This window comes from Pempheris klunzingeri, chromosome 14, assembly GCF_042242105.1.
Source record: "Pempheris klunzingeri isolate RE-2024b chromosome 14, fPemKlu1.hap1, whole genome shotgun sequence".
In the NCBI taxonomy this organism is placed as follows: Eukaryota; Metazoa; Chordata; class Actinopteri; order Acropomatiformes; family Pempheridae; genus Pempheris; species Pempheris klunzingeri.
The window spans coordinates 19,054,194-19,078,116 of record NC_092025.1 but is presented as its reverse complement, the minus strand read 5'-3'; the positions used below and the strand labels follow the sequence as shown (position 1 = coordinate 19,078,116).

General features: G+C 40.9%; 1 protein-coding gene across 1 annotated transcript in view; it reads right to left on the bottom strand.

The window, feature by feature from the left end:
* Nucleotides 1-1,071: 1,071 nt before the first annotated feature.
* Nucleotides 1,072-23,923, bottom strand: part of jade2 (jade family PHD finger 2) — a 165,845-nt gene continuing 142,993 nt past the window's right edge. The window contains exons 12-14 of the mRNA XM_070843094.1: nt 15,879-16,010; nt 4,596-4,741; nt 1,072-2,951 (exon numbers count right to left, since the gene is read on the bottom strand). Of these exons, the coding sequence (XP_070699195.1) occupies nt 2,142-2,951; nt 4,596-4,741; nt 15,879-16,010 (1,088 nt within the window). The 3' untranslated portion in view covers nt 1,072-2,141. The remainder of the gene's footprint in view (nt 2,952-4,595; nt 4,742-15,878; nt 16,011-23,923) is intronic.

The following is a 23,923-nucleotide window of genomic DNA, read 5'->3' as shown; positions in this document are numbered from 1 at the left end:
ATAAACCTGCTCAATGCTTAGCTGATTAAAACGGCGCCGACTATCTTACTACATGCATATCATAACTGTCATAGATACACATGGGTGATATAAAATATGACTCATTTGTCTTGATACCTGTTGCCTGAAACTGCTCTGTAAACCCTGGTGGCCTCATAATAACCAGAAATAACTGACTTTTAGGGGCTTTACTACCTAGAAATCATCCAGTGAAGTAGATTAACTGCCCAGTGGACGCTCATGTTAACCAGCGCAGTGAGTTAGTGGCTTTTATGTGAACAAGACAAGATGGGGATGAAAGGTTTGAAGAACCTTTTCAACTATGTAACTGTAATTTGTAAGTTGTTCAAAACGTTTTTCCTTTCTTAGGTCATGTGATGAAACTTAAGCCAGCTAAGGCCCTGGAAAGCCCCAAAAGCTAGTAAGTGGACTTTTGAGTTGAGATTATTTAGTTCCTTTCTCTATTTTTGTCTCATCAGTTCCCTGAATGCCAAATGAGGACAGTGACACAGAGGCTCTTATTAACTTGAATAATACACAAAATATAAGAATTCTATAATAAAAGTGCTTGTTTTGCCACCAATCTAAAAAACTTGGTTTGAATGGGACCCAGATAGCAATGCTATATTTTCTGTGTTTCTTTTCTCCGTGTGCATCTATCGATGCAGTCAGCTCTGTCTCAGCAGCAGCATGGTGGCCACAGTGTAACGTGGCCAAACTCTGATTATCGATGGCTCTGGACTGCAGTGATCTAGTTAGGGGGGGCACAAAACAGTAGGCAGCTCTTTGCACTGATAGTACGGTTTGGCTCTGCTTTGCTAACTGGTGCAGATGCTTTGTTGATTAATGGCAAACGCTGCATTTACATCCTTGTTTCAGGCACTAGACAATTGTTAAGGTGACAAGGAACCCAATGCTGGCTACGCTCAGTAACCAATCCAACAGGATTGCCTTTTGGTTTTAATTGATTGTTACAAATCCGATTGAGAGACGACTGATTGACCTACTCATTGATTGATTGGTTGAGTGAGAAGGTTGGGAGGGGTCGGGGGGCACAGGGCGGTGGGGACACAGGGCAAGCGACAGAAGGCACAGTTTCTACGATGATTTTTCTCCAAGGATTCAGGCTTAAAAAAAAACATGAACTCAGAATTAGGAAGAATTTGAAAGCAGCTGACTCAAGTCAGATCAAATATTTCAACGGCTGTGATGTGAGCAAAGGGATTTGCTTATAGTAGTATGTATGTCAGTATGTCTGTGTCTGTGTGTTTGTGTCTCTGTGTGACAATCTGAATGAGCTCCAGGGTTGGGGTCATTCTATTTGCTATTCAAAAACTGGAAAAGCTGGAAAAATGATTTTTTTGTCTTTTTTTTTTTTTCTGAAGATAAATTTGAGAATGGCGGCTGGAGTGTACATTTTACAACTGAGTCAGTGTGATGAGAATTGACCCCAACCCTGAAAGAGCATCTATTATACACACGAGTGCTTACATTACAGCTCTTATGACTAGCTAGTTGTGCTTTTCAAGGCTGAATACAAGTTGTACCATGTCACCCTCTGTACATATTCACACCAGCTCTGGTGTGAAATTGTCTTTCCACTAAACGTATTCAAGAAAACAAGGACTCATTGGATGCATCTCAGGCCATAAAGACCAAGAGTGAAGCGGACCCTGAAACCAGCTTGAATAATAATAATAATGCCCCGAAGTGTTTGTTCCCAAGTCTGGCAGATACCACAGACGTGAGGCCAGAAATGGGTACTTCAACGCCCAGAAACAAAAGGAACTGGGAAAACAAAAAAAAAGGCTAAAGGGTAATGTTTGTTTCCTATTTGTTGAATGTATCGCATCTCTTGGTAAGCTAAAGACAAACTACGGTCCGGTGGAGAAGCTTTACTGTACGACAGGCAAACAGCTACATTCAAATTCACCCCAAAAACAAAGCAGGTAAGAGCTGAAGAGATATTCCTAGTAAATGTGACAGGAATTTGGTTGAACAAAGCCATCCAGCCATGTTTTGTAGACTGTATACTGGGCACAGATGGAGAAACAATTAGCCAGCAAGACTGCTTGGATAACTGTGTGTGTGTGTGTGTGTGTGTGTGTGTGTGTGTGTGTGTTAGGTTGAGTCTCAGTTCCTTAGGATGCCAGCACGCTCCTTCTCAGCAGGTCCTCACTCCCAGAATGCAACTGTGGCAAACGGAGCTTGCGTCCTCCAGAACGTGTGTCCGAATCACTCTGCTCGCCATCAGAAAAGTACCCGTCAGTCTCTGCAGCGTCCAACAGGGATGTGTCCTTTCTAGTGAGTGGCAGGCCCACAGACTCCAGACCTGCTATGCCGACATTGCTGCTGAAGCCCCTCCCTCTGGATTTACCCTGGCGGGAAAGACGGAGCCGTGGGGCCCCTCCACGAAGGATCGCCCCTGTGTCGGGCACCATGGCCCCAGGGCTGGAGGCTGGAGGTGGAGATGACCTTGCAGTGAAACCAGATCCAGCACCTGATGCAACTCCATTCCCTCGGTGGATGCTGTCCCACTGGCCGCAGTCCTCCGAGATGTGACAGGAATCCATTTTGGAGATGGGTGGTTGCGGCGGCGGATCCCTGTGCAGGTCAGAGCTCCTTGTCTGGTGGTGATGAAGGTGGTGGTGGTGGTGGTGCAGGACCTTGGAGGAGCTTCTGGACCTGTCCCCTTTCCGGCCCACATGGCTGGGCTTTTCCTCTGCCACACTCGCCCAGAGGCTCTTTGCAGTAGAGGGGCTGCTGGTGGCGGAGGTGGCTGCTGCAGACAGGTGCGGCTGGGGCTGGGTGGGGGTGGTGGATTGTGGGTGTCCACGAGCACGGGGCTTGTTGCTCCCTCGCGGTTTGCGGCCCAGCTGGGGTGTTTTCCAGGTAGACTGCATTGAGTTCTCCATCATTAGGTTCAACAGGCTCTCCTCGCCCTGCAGGAGCTGGATGAGAGGAGGACGACAAGAGAGGAGGCGAGAAAAGGAAAGATGGACATTGGTATTTAAAGAGGATGGGCAATGAGAGGATAATAATTAAGAGGTGAGCAGATGAGAGGAAATTAGACGACAAGAAAAGAGAGCTGAATCAGTTCATGTATCAAGGTTTTACACAAGATGATGATAATTAATTTGCATTTCTGGTTTTGAAAACACATTCTTGCCCGTAATATTTTGGAACAAAGTCTCCCCACCCACCTCCACCTACTCACATTTCCAACAGCTCAACAATGGAGGAGGTGAACAACTGATGTCACAAGACATTTTGTTGTCAAAAAATCGAATGACAAAACTGATTCTACATCATCATGTTTAACAATACTTGCTCTTTTGTATTGTAAATTAGCTTCATGCTGCTGTATTTTCGCAGACATTTCTTCCTGAGAATATAATGTTTCCATATTAACTTCTCATTCTGTTGGATTAAAAATGAATGTTTCTTTTGTTAATATGTTTTTGTTCCTGTAGACATCCTCAATGGAGTTCAATACACAAACAGAGGACATTCCCGAGGGGAACAGCAGGTCAGCCACAGTGCGGCTCTTTCATCGAACTGATCAACCCACAATGAGAAGTGAGCAAAACTCACACACATCAAAATATATAAAAATACTTTGTATTGCATCCTTGTACAGAATGGGCAGAACGAGCTGTTGTAATTCATTATGACAGTTACTTCTCACAAAAATGCGCCGTTACATGTTTGTCTGCTTTTGTGGACATCAATTAAGTCTGGATTTTAGCCGTTTTGCTCCCGAGTCCAGTCCCTCAGAACTTTATGTAACTGTCAATCATGTCTGCAGGCAGGACAGTTCCTTATTCAGTTCAATTGGTTCAGTTCAAGAAGGTGATGGACATCGACGCTGCTGCTGATTTCAGCTGTTTGAATTTTGCCATGTGTGCTGCTGTTTACTGCCAAGACATGGACTGTAGCTCTGTCTAATGTAATCCTCCTCCTCCTTTAACTAGTCTGATCTGTGTGCTGTCTGCATGTACTGGCACTGAAATTATGACCAGCTTGCAGATAATTTTTTATTTGGAAAAGTACTGAACAAGTTAAAATCTACAGTTGAATTCAGCCCACTGCTCATTATCAAAGGCATTGAGCTGCCCCTGAACAAAGATTTTCTCAGTTGGTTAGAGGTCTAGTTGTCACACATTTATGATATTTGACTATATACAAAATCATAATAATGAGCCTTTAAAATATAAATTCTACAAGCGCACACATTTAACGAGCTGTTAATTTATTTCCACACAGTGCAACATGAATTTTCCCTCTCGAAATGATCCCACCCTTTAGATCTACTGCTCACTATATAAACTATCTATAAATAACCATCTAATAACTGTAGGGACCAGCTGTGTCTGTGACTGACTGTAGATTTTGACCTAACTTTGACAAGTCGCAGCCCCCAAATGTTGAGTTTGTTTTTTTTCCTTTCTTTCCCTGCGATCAGCCGACCAATGAAAATTTGGTCTACTATTAAGATGCAGCCCTACAAAGTAACTATTAGTTATCGTAAGATTACAGTCAACTCAGAAATAGCAAGGCATCCCTTTGCAGGCCTCCTACTGCTGAAGCCCTACCTGGTCGGAGAGCAGGCTGCCGCTCTTGTCCCGATGCTGGGCACCCAGAGCCCACTGGCTCAGCATGTCATCAGCGGTGATCTGAACCGACTGGGCGAGCCAACTGTCGAATAAAGAATTGTCCAATGGGAAGGACTTTGACAGACCTGAAGGAAGGGGAAGGGACATAAGGAGGGAGAAAGGACGAGTCAGGGAGCAAGAAATAAATGAGATAAAGGGAGACAGTGAGCAGGGAATAGGGATGAGAAGGGGGGGGGAGAAACACAAGGCAGACTGGTGAGGTGTGCTGCACATTTCCTATAGATAAAAAAATACAGAAAAAGTTGTACTAAAAGCATCAGGGAAGTTAAAGGGAATTGTCTCTCAAATGAAGTTAAGAAGTAAAAGGCATAAACAGAGCAGGAGCACCAAAGCTTTTCAGAGCTGCAATGCAAACTTTTAATCCCACAGGTCTGTTAAATACAGGGTTAGCTTCAGTTCACTTTATTCAGGCTTCAATCAAAATAGACATGATGGGGCTGAGATTTTTTTCCCTTCAAAACCGGTAAAGAAACTCACAAGAACACATTCACAATATTGAATGATAAAGACAAGCCATGGATTTGGATGTTTCCAAAGTTTCATGTGAATCTAAAACAAAACAATGCAAAGTTTATTGGTAGATAAAACCTGCTCCTTGGCAAAGTCTGACTGCACAGCAAATAAGACTACCACTATACACTACAAACCTGTTCCTCAATCTGAGTTGGTGGAAGACAAGTGCAGGCTGTGAAATTCTTGTTTATGTTAATTATACCAACATTTCAAAATAAATAGAAAAATATAATGTAACATCTCCAAATTGAAGTTAATCTGTCATCTTTTTTTTATCTTGGCCTAATCACAAAGACATTGACATCTATCAGAAAAAGGGGATAAAAACAACTGGACAGTGTGTAGAGAGAAGGTCTGAATCCAAACAAGGCGTTTTTGTCTCAATAATTAACATTTCACATTTCCTTCCTCCTTCCCAACACTGTAGAGTGTGTGTGTGTGTGTGTGTGTGTGTCTGTGGGTTTACATATGATTGGGATTGGGATTTTCATGGCTCCTTTTCTATCACTGTTGACTGCAAAAATGCTGCCAAAGCTCTGAAACTCTGACACACACAATGCAGTGTAGACGGTGAGGGTTAAGGAGAATAAGGAGAACAGTGAATGGAGCGTGGGATTCATTAGCTCATGCACCTCTTCTCTCCTGTTCCCACAGAAGAGGGTGCCCATGTTTTGGCTTGCCAGTCTTTCACTTCTCACATCTTTACATCCTCCAGCTCTCAAAAGTAAAAGAGCCGGGATTAGGGGTGGTTTAATAGCATTGAAATCAGAATCATTATTTTCCTGAAACCCAGTCAAATTCAATTTTAAACGACAAAAGTTAAAAGTAACTTAATAATTAAAAACTAAAACTCAAATTTTGCCAGATAGATTACATGTTTGATGTTTAGCTAAATTACTGCCTGAATATTTTGCACATTTCTCAATGCTGATTGAAAAAAAAAAAACAATAGACCACATCTGAAAGAATAAAACATCATAAGCTCTTCAAACATTTTCAAACATTGGAAGGTGGATGCAAAAAATACTCTGAACCCTGATTTGATAAGAATCTGTGCTGGTAGTTTCTTGCAAAGAGGATGTTCACACAAAGAGAGATGATAACAGCAAGGCCTCCACACAGTATCACAATTTTGGACCCAGAACATCTGGCATGTAGACAAAGAGCAATTGTGATTTGTGTTTGTGTTAAAGAAAAACGACCTTTAATAATTTTAGACCAATCAGAAACAGAGCTGTGTGCAAAGGAAAATGTTTTTTCTTGGTGTAACAGCAGGTAAACTTTTATGTGCATGAAAATCAAAATGATCTTAGACTCCAGGGTTTGTATCATCTGCTGAATGGAAAAATAATTAAATTTAGTGTGCTTACTTAGCCAGGAACAACCATTAACCTCTGCACAAGAACACTGGGAATCATATCCACATTATGAAAAATACCGACAGGTTTGTGCAGATTTTTCTGGTCTGAGCTTTCTCTACTCTACTGTCTTTCCAGCCTCCCAGTAAATCTTCAGTGCCTATAATGATCTGCCAAGCAGGACGGCAGGAGGTGCTGTTAGGGTGGCTTTAACACCAGCTATCCTCCACACAAACACGCACACGCACACACCGAGTCGGCCGTTTCCATGACGCAGCATGTCTCTGCAGGAGTTGAGAGAGCTCTGAGGGAGGGAATAGGTGACATAGGTGAAAAAAGAGGTGGTGGAGAAGTGTGAGGAAGACAGGAAGGGATGATAGGAGAGGTTTTATGTTTTATGTTTCCCTCAGAGAGAGGAGGGAAACATAAAACATGTCACTCTGTAGTCTGCAGCTATGTTCAAATTCTATCACACTGTACATTATTTTTACTATACATCTGGAAAAGTATAGAAACAAGGCTAAGGGTCTGCATACACACTAGAAGCTCTGTAGGCTGTACTGAGACACAGCAGTGCTTTGAGTATTTAGGAGCTATCATTACCATGTTCACAATCTTAGTGTATTGTGTTAGCGTGCTAACGTTTGTTTCTTAGCATTGAACACAAACTACAGCTGAGGCCGATGGACATGGAATTGGTTTTGCAGGCATCTGGTCAAGAATCTAAATGTTAGACAAATTAAAAATTTCACCTGATTGTGGCGATTGTTTAAAAGTCACAGGATCACTAAACATGCATGAATATCTGTGGTAAATTTCATGGTAATCCATCCAACATTTGTCTAGACATTTTACTCAAAGACTTCAGATCCACCCTCTGGGCACCAACAATGGCTACAAAATTTCATGCCAATCCAGCTAGTGGGCTACATAACTTGTTTTGCAACATCCCATGGTTTTGTCATATCTTTGTAGGCTTTCTGTGGATTTACTCTGACCAGTAGTTCTAGGAAATACTTGTAAGAGATTTGTAATGCTTTTTTATTCATATGTAGGAAAATAATTTTAAGATCACAAACAGGATCCTACAGGGTGGGTTGGATATGTGTCAGCTATGTTCTGGGAGGAAAAGGGATTACTTCAGAGAAAAAATAAGAGGGGAGGCATTTTAGTCTTTGTGTATTTCCTCTTTGTGTGTCTAACACTGATACAAAATATATAGCAGAGAAAGTATTCTGATGAAGGAGTAGCTTTATTTCTAGCTTAAATATGCTAGAAAACATATTTATTTCCAGAGGAAGCTTACTAATACTGGAGCTGTATCTTTTAAACCAGATGACGACACTTGACTCCTCCTCCTCCTCCTCCTCCTCCTCCTCCTCCTCCTTCAGCTACAGCTAACATGTTGAACTAACGGGATACTGTAGGCTAATGCTAATGTATCAAAAGAACCTGGTGCTGTTAAAACCATCTCTTTCAAGGCTGTGTTTGGTGACAACAACAGTTTGGGGAAAGGCCGTTCTTGCTGCCAGTGCATACTGCTCTCACCACAACAAAAAGCACCAGAATGCCATTACAGAACAGCTGATGTTGCATCGGCGAGCAATGATTCGCTAGCTAGTGCTAATAAGGCAGTGCAGGGTAAGGAATGCACTAGCAGCAGCACAGGGCCAAGACCAGGCCTGTGCATGAGAGAGAGAGTGTGTGTGTGTTGCTGGGTCTAAAGCCCTCACTACAGTCTGATGATTGTTCTCGAGTGCCAACCGTCTGCCTGGAAACTCCACCAGAAAGACAGAGATAGACGCAGAGTAAAGGTGCCGGAGGAGCAACAGACCGATCAAAAGACCTATCAGAGCGATGAAGCAGATAAAAGAAGTGCAGCAGGCAGAAAAGGAGCTAACTAAATACCTGAATAAAGGAGTGAAATCACAGAATAGGACACGGCAATGGCAACTAGAATAAAAAGCTCAGCATGAATCGATGGAAATGAAGCTGTCAGTTACATCAAAAGGGACATTTTACTTGTCTCTTGCCATATGTCAAAATTATATCACACTATTCTAATCTGTAATTTGGGTTCATTATCTATTTGATCGACTCAGTTGATTCAGTTTTTTTCTTTTTAGCTCTATTCCAACTTAATGCTAAGGGCAAAGCCACCCTAATACACCCTAATGAGTAAACTGAACTAGATGTGTCTATTTAAGAATCACTTGAAGTACATTGGGTTGCTGCTGCCCTCAGTATGCTCAGGCTGTAGTGCAGTGCAACACACTTTGGCAGACAACTTGATCAGGTCCCAATATTTCCCCTCTGATCCCAGGACTGAGCTGCTTTGTTGAGTAGGTTACCTCGGAAAGCCCGGGGCTTTGAACTGTTCTGCGTGGACATTCACAGTTATGTTGTGGGTATAAAGTCATGGGATCTGTTTGACAGGACACACAATGGCTGTGCAGCTCACAGCAGTTAACTTATTAAAGAGAAACTAGAGAGTAAAAAGCTGCATTTACTGCCCTCTCTGGTTAGCCTGTTTCATCTCTGAGCTCTGTTGTAATAGTAATGTCACAGTGTCCTGCAGAACACCTGTACAAGTGGCTAGTTTTAAGGTTTGTCTTTATCTGATTGTGTTTTTATGTTGTTCTGGTTTGCCTTTTTGAAAAGTGCTATGTAGATTTATTTGTATTCCTCATAAGTGTGGCAGGTCTTAGATTAAAGGTGTCATCAGTGAACACCAGCTGAATTTACTGTGTAAATGATTTGTTTACTTCTCTTACACACATTATTTCAAACCAGTGTGATTGCTGATGCATAACTTGCTGGAATGTCCTTGAGTTTTGTTTGTCATTTTCAAAATGAAAAACAAAGGCTGAACAGAAAATCAAATTTCTGTTAAATGATCCACTGAAATTGCAGTACTGAAAAAAAAAAAAAGTTTGAGCAGGTATTGGGAAGCAGCACATTAAGATTTGTTACATTTAATTTATACAATGGCTAGTTTAACAAAAGTTTCAGAGACAGAGAGGCGGAAAGTCATCTCATCATATAAAAAAAACAACTAAGTGTCCAACAACACTCAAACATGCAGACTGAATCAAATTATATTGTTTTGACTGAAATTTGCTGTGGATCTCAGTTTTGGGGCTGACACCCCTCAGTGCCAATGAGGGTGACACGGGAAGATTTCAAAACAGTCTTCCTTTTCCAAATCACCACTGGCATATGGGCCCCACTAATAAACAGTGGGGATAGGGGACAGTACATCTGAGAAGGAGTTCTGGTACATATCTGTCTTCTTGATCCCGAAACACTAAGAGGAAGACAAAGCCCTGGGAGTCAGGACCAGACCCGACAGAGAACAGATGGCCTGACACACAAACACACACACTGAGACTGTGAGATATGAACGCATACGGCATGCAAAAACAAACACACAGAGGACACACTGAGACAGGAAAGATATATTTAATATATAACACTAGCAGAGGAAAGCATACATTCACACACACACGCACACCCCCACACACACACAAATGATACGGCTGCACACAACAAGAGCACACCACATAGGCGACACAGACGGGCTTGTTTGTCATGGAAACACAATGTGAGGGATGATTTCACAGCATCTATTCAACATCAAGTTGCAGTCCGTATTCCTCATCAGTCAGATGGAAAGGCCGAGACAGAGAACGAGAGGAGGAGAGACGGAAAGATAAACATTAAGAGGGGGTGTAATAACACAGAGCCAGAGAGAGAGAGAGAGAAAAAAAAAAGAGAGAGAGATGGATTCGCTGTGAAAAACAGAAAGAGATAAATAGAAAAGGAGATGGAGATAATATCAGAACAGGAAGCAAGTGAGGCAGAGCCAACTACTCTCCTGTCCTATGTTATCATCTCTCTGTTTATTGATCAAATTCACTTCAACAGGAAAACAGTGTTGGCTCTGCGGCCCTTAGCTCTGCTTAAATAAGGAAATGAGAGTCTGTCCTGCGTCATCGCTGATAGTTACTACGTGAGGGAGAAAAGCCCAGATTGTATCTTGATTGTCCTGTAAGATACAGATGCGAAGACCTTGATGGGTATTCTTTATAGTTAATGGGGTACTGTATATATGAACTAGAGTTAGACTAAGTCAGATGCTCAATAACTGACACATCTAATAAATCATTTTTAAAAATGCCCCTAAAATGGAGGATTCAGTATTTCTTTGAGAACTTTTCTGTTGAGGTGAAATACCCTTTAAACCTCATTCAGACCATCACAGTGCACAGAACCTCTTCATTACACCCATTATAGTCACATTTTTCAAAATGGGCTTGCCTCTATTCAACAGAAAATTCAAACTTTGGGATTTTTGTAGTTTTCACCATCATTCCCCTTGACAATGTGAACCGTTTACTACTTTACTGAGAACACACTGACCAGAACCAAGAGGGGAAGTAGCATGAGTGATCAGGCAGTTTGTAAGCAATGATTTGGTGATTAGCAAGTCAATTAGATTCAATAGTGGTAGTGAAAGGTTTTTAGATGTGTAGGTTATATACAACCATTGTTTCAACATAATTTCCATGACTAGATTTCAGTATAAAAGTAGGTCCTGACTATATGTTGAAATAATTGGTTTGAACCCAAATACCTAGACATCAATTTACTTTCAAATCACCAAATCACTGCTTACTGGGATGTCTAACTGTACTGTAAGTGAAAAGGAAGGTCAATGCACTGGAAACGTCCTACACTGTAGTAAAAAATGTGTGTGCAAAATCACAGCATGTAGAAGTTGGACCTGCAAACCGCAAATGTAACGGAGAGTTGGTGTGACCCTGAATAGTCGACTACGTGACGATTCGATCTAAGGAGCGTAATTCAACTGTCAATCACAGTTGAATTGTTGCAGTGGCATGAAAATGTGGTTGTGGAACATTTCATCCAGGTTATATGGTGGTGCTGAATGTCTTCAAAATAAGCAAAGAAGTGATCTGTGAAAGCATTTTAACTTGGTGTTTCAGCTCTGTGGTTTTTTTCTGATGTGGAAATAACAGAAGCCAATGTCACAAATGAGAATTTGGATCTTGACAAATCAGATTTGACTCAAGTTTCACATTGCATATCAGCAGATTAAATAACTAACTAATAAATGGAAAAAAATAGAATCAAACTGTGACATTCCCATATTTTCCACTCCTAATGGCAAACAGGAATGATGGTTAAAATAACAAAAATAAATCTTACAGTGCTGAAAAGTGGAATTGCTTTTAGTTTACGTGCCTTTAAATTTTTCTGAAGTTGTTGAATAAAATCTGCCAATATAAAGGTCCGGTACTGTACACAACAGTACTTCAAATCCATGCAGGAGATTCAAAGTGACATGCCTTCCACTTACAAGCCAATTTCTCAAAACTCTGCAGCTGACACACAAAGCCCAAACTCCAAACTCCTACAAGTGGAAACTGAATCTTTCCATATGTGTGGATGGGTTTTATGTCGCAGAAATGTAACAATGGAGCAAGTTAAGCTTAGCTGTGTATAATTCCTACCAAAATGCTATAATCCTACAAAGGCAGAAGCCCATTTCGTTATCAACGGAGCAGCTCTAGGTTTCATCCTTTGATGACAGCATGAAGTCTTTGTTGGGTGGTTTTTCTAGCTTTGAGCAACGTTCTGTCATGTTCGTTTTCTGAGATCACAGAAAGGAACCGAGCACCTCACATTTTACATGTTGTTTAAGTGCTGCTGTCAGTGTGCCAGTATGTCCTGTTTATGCTTTTCACATGCCTTATATGTTGTATGGTGTTGTCTGCTTGGCATCATTTATAGACAATGCTGTATTTTTTCCATTTACACTGGCCCCTCTCTCTAGGGGAGGGGGTGAAGGATCTTTAAAGTAGCAAATTACTATGAATTTTATTCATTGTGCAGATGAACTTCTTTTACTCATGCACATGAAAAGATGGATAAATGATATTAGAGAGCACGGTTAGTCATCAGACCTCATTTTCATGTAGGCTCTCAGATATTAATCATGTACAGTAATTGTGCTTGCAGCCCACAGCTTTTTACACAATGTCACCACAGGAATATTCATAACTTATTAGATCTGGGCACATATAAACAAGGATTATGCAAGGCTAAAATCCACCCACTTAATGTCCTACATATAGAAGCTATTCACAGTGGAGGAGCTTGTTTTTAGAGGAAGCCTGAAGATATGGAGGACTTTGTTTTCTGTTTTATTCGCCCACACAAACATAAGGTACAGTATATAACAAGTGTTTTGTGTTTCTTTCCCATGGAAAACCTTCATTGTTTGCACTTTAAGCCTCCTTAAAGTGTGTGTGTATATATATCTATCTATATATATATATATATATATATATGTGTGTGTGTGTGTGTGTGTATGTGTGTGTGTATATATATACACACACACATATATATACACACATACATATGTATATATATGTATATGTATATGTATATAGTTGCCTGTCTCCATAGAAGTTGCAATTGTTAACATTTAAAAATGTCCTTACAGCTACATATTATATAGCTATGTATTACAACTTGATATGAACATATGAATGCTGAATAGAATAAATAGAAAGTTTAATCAAATGATTATTTTCAATACAGATAGTGTCACTATTTGGACAAAAAGTGCTATTTAATGAGGGAAAACCCCACTGAAGCTCATAATTCAATATTTTAGTGCAAAGGATCCACTTTGAGTCATGCAGTTTCCTATTAGCACTAAAAGCACAACCCTTTTTAATCCTTTCACATGCATGGTCGTTCATTACCTTTTGCGAATGGCTTTGAATGCTTATGTAATCTTGGAGGGAAACATTTCCAAAATAAAAGCCTGAAAGCTATAACCTGAAAGAGTAGAGCGTGTTTGCGTGTTTGATCCTGACAGCGTGCTCTGGTTCTGCCACGACTTCCGGCACCAACTCTCATCAAACTGCCACAGCTCTACTGCCCCATGAAGCAGCTGCTTCTGAAAAAATAAACTGAAGATGCTTTCAGGATTTCAGGAAATATGACTTTACGGGTGCTGCCGACACATCCGAGAGTGCCAACTTTCAAAACAAGCCTGGCTGCCTCCATGAATGCAGATGCAGAGGTAAACAGATGGACATGAACAGAGGGATAGATATTCAATTTTAAATCTAAAACTCCCATGTTTCTGAATAGAGAGGCTTTGGTATCTGCACCCCTGATTTAACACATCAGTCAAAACATTTCTACCCTTGCTAACAGGAACCTGGATATTTCCTGAGAATCTCAAGCTTTCAGCCACAAAAAACAGTCACTTATAGATTTCTCCAGGCCAAACATGCCACTCATGCTCAGTGGAAAATACAAAATAAACCTCCCTCACAGATTATGGACAGTCAAAACTGCTTCAGTGTAGAGTATCTTTTTGACTTTTATGAGAATGTCTGTGCATTGAAATGTTAATTTGCACCCCAGTTGTAAGGCAGGTGGCTTGTTGACAACTTAAAAGCTACAGATTCAGTCACCACAGCCACCAGTGTGTGTCCATCTGCAGTCTATCTTGTCCTCGAGCAAAACATTGAGCCTTTATATCCTCATTCACTTCAAGCTGCTGTGGACACGAATGCCAGCTAAGTGCCTGTAAATTATCGATGTTGCAAACAAATATCTACATACATATAATCTGCATGCTTAATTTCCATTTAGTATCTGTCTTCTGAGCATCATATGTAGCTCTAATGATCGGTAGTAGGGAATGGATCACCTTCTATAGCAGGACAGACAACCATTATCATCCACTCTCATGTCACTATGATGAAGATTGGCAGTGACAGGCCTCTCCCTTATTCTAACGGTGCCTCTCTCTCCCAGTGGCTCATTAATGACAGATTAACGCTGACAGAGCTTCTCACTCTCTTTTCAGGTTCACCAACATTTCCATGCCCTTTTTTTCTAACTCTTATTATTTTCAACTTTCACTCAAACAAAAGTTCAGATCTGTAAAATTCAGTTCCTTCTTTTCCATTTAACGAAACACAGGACAAAACTGATCATGCATTTAGCAACTTTTTTAGGATTAGGCTTTGCTGTCTTCACTCTTAATGTCTCCAAGCAGAACCACTAAAGTACTACAGTACCCATGAGCCTTCTCTGCTGCTGCACCACACTGTTTTCAAAATCAGGGACGCACCAGATGATGCCAATTATTGTTAAGTCGATAAAATGCCAGGATGTCCTTAGAGACCAGGGTGAAATCTTAAAATTCCCAAATAAAACAGAAGAAAACCTGCTCTCTTTATATTGGACAAGTGGGAGCCACCTAACGTTTGGCATTTTTAACTTGATAAATGCCTTGAAACAAAAACAAAAATCAAATAAAAAAACATCTTGTCTGTAATTTGCTGTTAATCATTAATTTGCTCATTCACATGTCTTTGCTCCAGATAAAGTCAGTTTAAGACTATGTAGAGTACCAAGCTTCTACTCTTACTATTGAAGGATGGTGTAGTGGTTAGTGACATCATTTTTCAACCAGTTCTCATACTTCACATTATGATTGTAACTCATGCTGTAACTTTTAGGAGGACGGTCTTCAGTACTACAGCTCTACAGGCTAAAACAAGGAGATTTAGGGTGTGCATGATTTACAGGGATAGCATTAATAATAATAATATCCAGTCTTGCAGCATCTCTCCCTCTCTCTGTCTCTCTCTCCTTATGTTTGGCTCTCTGTCTCTCTCTGTGAGTGACGTTACACTGCCAACAGATTGATGCATCAGATCAGACCTGCTGGGCTGAGCTGCAGTCAACTTCTACTGAAGATTTTACATTACATCTACATTGTGCACACACAAGATGCATGACAGCACTGATGATGGAGGCATGAAGTCTGCAAAAAAGAAAAGGTAATACACCTGCATGGATAGGATGCTAACCACAGCAGAATAAAACAGGTTTTTATTAAAGGTTGCAGTAGTTTTGATGCGCCAATTGTTAAAGTTTCCACATAGAGTGTTCATCAGGTCAGAATAAAACAATATTAATATTATCCTCAGATGTCGTGATTCGTTTTGTTGTAGCTTTTTGCCTTTTTACATATCAAAATGCTGCCTCAAATAATTGGTGCATCAGGGCAACAAACGTGCTGCAACTTTCTGTCAGCAGGATATTTCCCATGGACAAACAAACACGCACATATGTAGCATATGTTCAGCCAATGAGGTGCATTTCATCAGTTTGGAAACGCTGCAAACACTGCAGGGCGTACACCCACCCACGCACACGCACACACACACACACGCACACACACACACACACACACACACACACAATGTACCTAGCTCTTTTAGCAGGGAGCCGTTCTCTGACTTCAATCTCTCCTTTTTCTTCTCAGGACTACTCTTCCTCCTCTCCTTCCCTTTCTCCTTCACTCCATTCTGCTTCCTCTTTTCTCCCTTCTGGCTTTTCTCTGCAGGGAGACACAGAAGGGATTTAGTGGATTTACTCAATTTAAGCTCAATTTAGCTGGAAGGTGTCACAGAGTCTGGGGAACTTCTTCATTACAGGTGCAATTTGAATGAGAAAGCAGCATACAGAAAAACATTGAAGTTGGAGAAACATTGTTCAAAAAGATCAATTGAAAGTTTTCCAGATTATTTGCTGATATTTTAGGAAATAGTTTAAATTGTTACAACTCAGCTGATGGAACCTTTGCGAAATAGTAAAAATGGGTTTGATATTTGGATGTACATGTAGCCAATAAAACAGATAGTTGCTAGAGGGAGAAATAAAGAAGGAAAAATAGGGTGGAGAAAAGTCTCTGATGAACCTGACTGTAAAGCCTAAAGAAGATGATGCTGGAGTGTGTTATAGACCGCCCCAGAACTTACTCTGCATGTTTTGAGACCCAAGTGCACAAAGAGCTTGTGAGTGACAACTTAGAGTATGATTAGGAAATGTTTTTACAGGATATCGTCCTAGGTGAGCACTCAGCTGAAGTAATTCTCAAAGGCTGTAAGCCAATTTGTGGTCGAGAAAAGGGAAGGTGTCATTGGCTAAATGTGACTCATCTCCTAATGAGGTTTGGTGATAGAGCCATGGTTCATCCTCAGTGGCACATTCACACTTCTGCTCTACCCAGATAACACCTCAATGCCCAGGATGCATGTTAATGCTTGTTTCAGTTAGAGGCTGTATTTCTGTTAAAGTTTGAGGGTAAGATTGTCAGATTCCTTAATTAACCTCAGCGTTAAAACATGAAAACAGGGACTAGTTCCCAGTTATCTGAGTGCTGCATGTTCTAGTATGTCTATATATGCTGTACATGTATACACAAACACACCAGTTGTGTGTTAGTCTTTTAGTTTATGAGCATGCTGACACACAAACACTGACTATATTCCATGTGATATGAGCCCCGCAGAGCGCCTTCCTGCTGCGAGCTGTCCTCTCACTCCAGGAGACCTCGCTGTCCCCCTCCAGCTGAGAGTGTGGCAGGTAACATAACAAACACTGATATGTACACATGATCAAAGACGGAGAAAAAAAACACACCTGACAGTATAATACACTCTAATATTCTAGTCCAGCAGTAAATACCAATTTAGCACAAGTTTTAATGTCGATCTATGTTGAAGCTGTGCAAAAGACAAACAGTGCAAAAAAAGGCAATTTGTTAAAAACAAATTGTCAACATTTATTCCATCAGTGGAGCTATTTAATAAGGACTTTGCAGTCTGTAAAGTTTCTTTGTCTCACTGTGTTAACAAAACACTACAAATAGGTACAATGATAAAAAAAATAGCTTATTTACTCTACATTTGTATTTATCTGGGGTTAGAAGGGGGCTAACTTCAGGTAGTTTCCACCTTCTTACCATTCTGCTAAAAGGACAGATGCTTCATTATTTACTAATAATTTGAATTTGGTTACATTACATTAGGAGAGTAAGGATTTTATTGAGTCAGGAATCAGGCGCATGACAAATGGTAAGTAGTTACTTAAAGTCAAAACCACTAACATGAATATAAAATATTAATTTTGATGTCAACATTAACTATCTACCAGCAGGCAAAAAACACTTCCCTTGTTCCCTTGCACTGTAATGTGCAGTCACTCAAGTTTTCAGATAATTCTTCTACAATAATTGGGGCTGTAACTAATAATTATTTTCATTATTTTATATGATTATAAGATTTTTTAAGTCTATAAATGATCAGAGCATTTTTGAAAAATGTTTGTCACAAGCTCCCAAAGCACAAATGGTATATGATATTATTGCTTGTTGTGTCTGACCAACAGTCCTCGTTGGAGATGTTTTTGCTTGGAAAAGACGACCTAAATGATTACTGATTACAAAAATAGTTGCAGATTCATTTTCTGTCAGTTGACCAACTGATTAATTGGTTAACCATTTCAGTCCTACAGTCAGTGCCACTATTATTTAAGACAAGACTCCACTGTAAGAAGAATCATTGATTATAGTTGAGTTCTGCATTTAACTGATTCACACCAACACACGCACACGTCTGCAGACACAAACACACACAGCATGTAAGGAAACGATGCAGACACACTCTGCTGACTCTCACGTATGCAGCACAGTGATGATCCCTCTCCCTTTCTCATTCTGTGACATGGGAAGCCCTTATTGTTGGGATGTCTTGTTGTTACAGGCTCCTGCTGTTTACACAAACACACAGTCCTGACTGCATGGCTCACTAACTCTCCTGCTGCTGCTGTGTATAATGTTTATATACTGTATGTGGCTGCGTGTGTGAGAGCAACAGGGTGTGTGTGTGTGTGTGTGTGTGTGTGTGTACGTGCATTGGTACAGCAAATGACACCTGCAGGTTCAATACAGATATACTGGGGTTTAGAAAGCTGATTTGTGTGTGTATCGCTCAGCAGTCACTGTGGGGTGCACGAGTTGACATGGATGATTTGACACTTACAGCAGGTTTCAGTAAAAAAAAACTGTAAAAACAATACATGTCGAGGTAGTTATTTTCATATTTATTAGAAACATATCTGTAATTAATACAGATATTCAAAATAAGGGGATATTAGATCCATAATGTGAAAATGACATTACAAAACTACTATTTATCGTTTTAAATTATCATGCCGTGCAGTATAATAAGTGTGCTGCCCTCATCATCAGATGACCCCGTTTACAGCAGGAAATGGAACAAGGTGTAGAAACTTTTATTCCCTGTGGTATAAAACCATGAATGTGGCTCTGCGAGGATGCAGAGCAGCAGTGCTTTGAGCTCAATGCAAACACACTTTAGTTTAGCGTGTTAGCATGCTAATATTTGATAATTAGCACTAAACTACAGCTGAGGCTGTTGTTATTAGTCTTACAGGTCATTTTACAGGTCACGAACCAAAGTATTGAACACATTAAAATTTTGACCCGATGATGACATTAGATGAAAAGTCAGACGATATCACAGTTATTACGATTCATCCTGTGAGAGGCTGTTATGTCTGTACCAAATGTCACATGTCAGAAGTGTCAGCCTCATGGGGGTGCATGATGAAAAGTCAGGAGGTCACTGCAGTCAGGATTGAATGCCTGTATAAAACGTCATCTTAATCTATCGAGTAGCTGTGGTGATATTTCAGCCTGGACCAAAGTGGTGGACCAACTGACTGGCGGATGTTGCCATCCATACAGCGGTGCCGCTAGGATGGCATTTAGCTTTAAGTAAAGGTTCGGTATTACATTGTAGCTGTTCTGTAGCAGACAGTATAGATTCTTTTAAAATTGTGTGCGCATTGGTTAGTACAGTACATGACTACACTGTCAGTGTGGCTGTCATAGCCAGCAGTAGGCTGTCCTCATGCTTGCTTTAGCATGGAGGAGCAGGACATGCATGAATGGAGCTGAGAGAGACCAGAGAGAGATTTCACACTGAGACGACCCTGTGTGTGTGTGTGTGTGTGTGTGTGTGTGTGTGTGAGTGTGTGTGTGTGTGTGTGTGTGTGTGAGTGTGTGAGTGTGTGCGTGTGTGAGTGTGCGTGTGTGTGAGTGTGTGTGAGTGAGAGAGAGAGAGAGTTTCAGGAGTGGGAAAGCAAAGGAGAAGACAGTGTGACAGTATAGTTCACTACTAGTATAATACTTACTATTTAGAAAGAAAGAAAAGTGAAAGAAAGAAGAAAAGAGACTTTCAGAAGTGTCTTCTAACAAAACTTGTTAGATGGGAGCTTGACAGTGGTAGCATTTCTGTTATTCAAGATGTTTCTAAAGCTAGATTAGATTAAAAGGACACAAGAATGTTTTCCTATAACACCTGAAGTTTGCAGCTTCTCTTGTGTACAGTAGCTTCTCCATGCATGCTTCCCTACTTGGGGCTGTGCACCAGAAACAATGCTAACATTCTTCCTGTCTGCTGAAAGCCAGAAAAGACGTTTGGAGTCTGCACAATGGTAATTAGGGCTACAGCCACAGTATTGAGGCCTCAACCCAATCGGTATATCTTTGATTTTTTTCTTTACTTTGGCCCATATCCCATCCACGAACATGGAGGGGACAGCTTTGTGACCTATACTGTAGCCACCTGGAGATGATCAAGATGCTTTGGCTTCACTGTCATGCTGTCCATCTTTATGTACTGTCTGTTTGTCTAGTGAGATGGTACTGTTGATAGGGTACATGTATATCAAATCTTTTTAACTATAGCAGTTAAGGTTACAGGGTGCTCATGTGGTTTGCACTTGTGATTGTCAGAACCAAATTAATGGACATAATACAGTATGTAGACTGGATTGCCAGTATAACAACTATAACCCCTTTTTGACAACAGGAACCTTCGAGGAACCCAGAAACCTTTTTAAAAACTGTGTAAACTGGAGGAAACATGGTCTAAATTTAGTTTGTGGGCTGTAGATGTGGCATCTTGAGTCTCCTTTGCTTTGCCAACACTTTTCCTTTTCAAAATTAGTTCCTAATTTTATTTTTTGGGCCCCTTTTGTTCCTGATACTTAGTGGCCAAGAAGAGTCGTTACAGGATAACTCTAAACCCGTCAGAGCTTAAGGTCAGTGATTTGCTAAACATGGTGATGAAACATGCTAAAATCCTGACTTCTCTATTGAACAGTCCATCAGTGTTTCTATTGGCCAAGTGTGCACACTAGTCTACTGGGGCCAGCTGGAGATCGCACCAAAATAGAAAAGGAAGACTAGAATTTGTCGGTTGCGGAAGCATCAATCAAGTGAATATTTGTAGGATGTGAGTGCGATTGTACTGTAAAGCTAAAACTACAATCTGACAGGTAGAATTTGTATGACGGTGGCACGAGGACTGTATGAAACTTTTTTTCATTAAGAGGATCTATGAAAGAGTGCACGTACATCTACCACACATTTCTCCCCCTTTTTCCAATTTATTTTATTGCTGTTGCTGAAATTGCAGAGGCCATTAACGCCAGGGGATCTTTGAGGGAGCTCCCAGAGGGAAAACTACTTCACACAGCTCCTAAATTGTAATTTCTTTCTTTTTTGTTTTGACAGGAGGACCATCTTATCTTCTGATCTCCCAGGGACAAATTTTCAACATTTTCACCATTTTTTTCCCTAATCTGATCTTGTTCTTTTATATGTTTCATTGGAAAACCAGTCTTTGGGTCTTCAAGGACGCCTGCAGGCGCTGCTTGAACGGGTGGAAGCTTTCCCCTGCAGTTTGTAATCTCAGCACAAATCCAACTATCAGCAGTGGAAACCTTTTTAAACACTTTTTTGTCAGATCTGTGCTTTTTTTCTCTCTTTTGTCTTTACATTCTGCGTTTCTCTCCATTCCTGCAATATTATTCTTCCCTCCAAACCTCCTTCCTTCTCTTGTTTAGAAGGTGCAACAGCACCAGGGGATTCGTCTTTTTGAAGTGTGTGATTAATTTCCCCTCTTTCTAGGTGCACTGAACTGCAGCGTGAGTCTTTGTGTGTAGCCACTGTGTCCCATTTCTTACCTGAGCTCATTAGTGCAATGTGAGAAAGTTTTTTTTTTCACTCCCCCACTGTCTTTTCCTCCCTCTCTCTACCCTTTCTTCTGTCCTTTACACTCCGCTCCTTTCTCTCTCATTGCCGCTACTCCTGTTTCTCTCTCTTCTTCCACTCTTTCTTTCATCCTATTACCTCCTTGTCCCTTCCCATCCTTCTCTTCCTCCATCCCTATTTTCTCTGCCTTCCTCACATACACACGCTTACACATACACCCGCTCGCTCTCACACACACACACACACACACATACACACACACGCACGCACACACACACACACGCACGCACAACTCTTGCTGAGAGCAGATCAGAGAGACCAATACTAACCACTGTCAGCTTGTCACAGTTCGGTTTGAGCCAGAATTTAAATGTAGTGCACTTGCTGCATAACAATAATATTGTGTGTGTATGTGTGTGTGTGTGTGTGTGTGTATCCATCTATAGTGCAGACTATAACCAAACCTGTATTTTTTTTTTTATGTGTATCACAATGTTTCCTCTAGAGACAGAAAAAACATTAACTGCAGAATCCTGCCTGTCCACCCTCCATTAAAAACAAACAAAATTGACCAAAAACAAACCAGGTTACATCAATAACGGAATAATATAAATAAAAGGGATATCCAGTGATCTTGCGTTCCTGGGGATAGGGTTTATATTGTATACAGTAATGGGTTCCTGTTGAGTCGAAGTGACTCAGTGTTTCTATCCCTCAATTTTTCATGTGGTGCTAATTTATCCAATACTCTGGTTCGGACCAAACACATGCAAAACTAATCACATCCCTATGAGTCTCTGCTGTACTTTGTGTTTGTGCTAATTAGCAGACATTAGCATGCTAACTGAACTGAAATGGCAAAGAGGTAAACATCGCACATGCTAAACATCAGCATGAATCCTATAATTAAACTAGATGATTAAGATGGTGCTGGTGGTGCTATGCTGTGTCCTTCTGATAGGCTTCCACGAGGCACTAACAGGAGACAAATTATGACATTTAGGTATGAGGAGCTGTTGCATTGTTACCTCTGCTTACGTATTTGGTGGAAAATGACTTTAGATAATTAAATTTGATGTTGAGGTCTTTAATAACCGTGCTGAGTTTTTACCTCTGTTACAGTATATGAAATAGCTGCTACAGAATTATACTACACGCTGTATCACCACTCAGAGTTCCTTGTACTTTCAGCGGCATGTGTCTTTGTCTGCATGTGGGACTACAGGGATACTACCCGGCTGCCACGCTGGTAACATGCTAGCTGCTATTCACAAAGCATGACGAGAGCAGCCCTCAACATGACAGACAGGCCGATAAACATGACAGACAGACAGGTGGACTGGCAGACAGAACGTGAAACATGACAGATTAAGTACTATGAGAGACAGACAGGCGGACAGAGGTTTGTGGTTCTGTTTTGGTTCGGTCTGAGAAGAGATGTGTGTGTTTTCCACATGGAAACAAGCCCAGAGGGAGACCAGGGGAGGAAGGAGAGCGGTGCTGGTGCAGGGTAAGCTCAGGGTATCTGCAAGTTTCTGAAAATCTGAAGATTGTAAAACCTTTCTGTGCTGCTGGATGGCAAACCAATTTCAACAGCCTAAAAAATTAAACACTGGCAAAATAAGCTTTTTAAATCACTCCAGTCAGTGACAGAGAAAGTGAAAAGTGACACACCTGGTGACTATCTAGATCAAATGGGTGAGCTCATGAGTATTAAATGCTTACGAAGTATTTACTATCTTTTGTTTTTCACACCCTGCGTTATAATATATCTGAACACTGTCTGAAAAACCTAACTTTTGGCAGTGTTTTCGGATACACATAGTGTTACAAAATCAGAAAGACAAACTGAGACAACTGATGGACTGACTGAGACTGACTGAGTGTCAGATGAGACAACCAAAATAAGACAGAAGTGGGAGAAAAACGGGGGAAAAAATATACCCCCAGAGGACACCGCAAATGAGAGAAACATAAAGACAGAAACAGATGGAGGAGAAAATAGATTAAAGAAGAGAATGAAGAGAAATGGAGAGTGGAAAATAAGAGACAGCGAAAAGAGGCAGAGAAAAGAGGTGGATACAAGGTGAGGGACACAACAAATCATTATAGCAGACAACCTCATCCTTCTCTCTGTGACACACACACACACACACACACACACACACACACACACAGACACACACACACACACACACACACACTATCCTCTCTAATCTAGAGTGTGAATAGATATGGCTGTTTAGTGCCAGCAGCACAGCTCCCAGTACCTGATGGCAGCAATCTGCTGACTCAGGAGCTCTACACGGCGCTCTGTGTGTGTGTGTGTGTGTGTGTGTGTGTGTGTGTGTGTGTGTGTGTGTGTGTGTGTGTGTGTGCGCCTT